We start from the raw sequence: 1,470 nt of genomic DNA, 5'->3' as shown, positions 1-1,470 counted from the left end.
AAAAGAAGCAAAGTAAAAAGGAAAATCAAAGTATTTTAAAAATATAGAAAATTTACACATTTAAAAAGCATAAAATCTACTAGCATCACTCCTTTAAGGAAGCCTTCTATTTACCTATCCAAACAGGCAAAGAGTCCAGATTTCCCTCCTACTGCACAAAGTACTTTGGGTGCACAGCGAGGTCGTGTCATCAAGACTGTTTGATGAGACAGTCTATGTTCAGGCATAAAGTGATACTTTAGGGCTTCATTCAAAAGATGTTTACAAGTACGATCATCACGAATAAGATGATTTGCTTCATATAGTCTAGTGAGAAACTTAACACTCAACAATGGTAATCGTACACTGTTTAGCAGCTGTGCTAAGTATTTCTGGCGTTCTTGTACATCATACTTGATCCAAGACTCTAATGCATAAAAAACAGCCTCTTCAGTAGCTACATTCAAACAGTCATTAGAAACAATTTCATCCAAATCAGCATGTGTAAGCTCAAAAAACTCTTCAGTCTGGCAAACAGCTTCAAAATTCTGGCATATGTATTTAGTGGCTGCCAAATAAAGGTCGTGACAACCATATGTTTCTGCAAAACGAGAAATTCCAATACAATTACCAGGATCAAGTTGGCTTTCAAGAAATGCACAACATTCTTTCAGGACAAGTTTTATCTGGAGTAGGTTTGCTGCTGGCAGGAGAGATTCAACTGTATCCTGAGAAATAAAAACAGTCCCTGTATAGGCATACTCCACAATAGCCTGAAGAGCAGTTTCATCAATGCACTGAAACTCAACTTCACTGTTCTCTTTTTCAGAAAGGTTTCCAGTGAACATAGCTTTGAAATATGGGCTGATGCTGGCAAGTACCACTTTGTGAGCATGAATTTTAACATCACCTACTCGAAGAATGATGTCACAGAGTTCGTGATGCTGGCGAAGAAGATTCAAGCCCTGTAGAAGTTGTTCAGAATGTAAGTGGGCTAAATTAGCAAGCATGTAGGTCGGGGATGTGTGGTCCATCTACAGAAAAACAAAAAGCATGCACAGTTATTTCAACATAATCTTGACAATATGATTCTGTTTTTCAAATAGTAGAAAATAAATCATACTTGTTATTTATTTGCCTGTTCATCGGTTTTTAAATACTTTATACTAAATACAAGAATTAGAGGCTTTTAGAGTAAGAGGAGATTTAACTCTTTATAGAAGGGCATATAATTCAACTCCTTTATTAGAGATATTTGGAAATGGAGGCCTAAAAGCTTACTTGATACACCCCAAACCATAATGGTCTCTGGGCAATGAACTTTTGGATCAGAACTCTATCAACTCTTTCATTCTGTTGCCCTTCACTAAATTCCAGTCATGAGCTACCACTGAAGCAAAATGCAAATGTGGAGTGGGGTCGGGGAGAGGAAACTTGCTTAAAGTAAAATTAGTTTTGAAACAATACTAGCTATTTGTCAACTGACGGATG

At 36.9% G+C, this 1,470-nt stretch overlaps 1 protein-coding gene across 1 annotated transcript in view; it reads right to left on the bottom strand.

The window, feature by feature from the left end:
* Positions 1-1,013, bottom strand: part of KLHL28 (kelch-like family member 28) — a 25,326-nt gene extending 24,313 nt beyond the window's left edge. Inside the window, exon 1 of the mRNA XM_012642961.1 lies at positions 115-1,013. Within this exon, the coding sequence (XP_012498415.1) occupies positions 115-1,013 (899 nt within the window). The remainder of the gene's footprint in view (positions 1-114) is intronic.
* Positions 1,014-1,470: the final 457 nt, after the last annotated feature.

The sequence above is a fragment of the Propithecus coquereli genome, unplaced genomic scaffold, assembly GCF_000956105.1.
Source record: "Propithecus coquereli isolate 6110/MARCELLA unplaced genomic scaffold, Pcoq_1.0 Scaffold191, whole genome shotgun sequence".
Taxonomy (NCBI): Eukaryota; Metazoa; Chordata; class Mammalia; order Primates; family Indriidae; genus Propithecus; species Propithecus coquereli.
The sequence above is the reverse complement of the archived record's forward strand: the minus strand, read 5'-3'. Positions and strand labels throughout refer to the sequence as shown.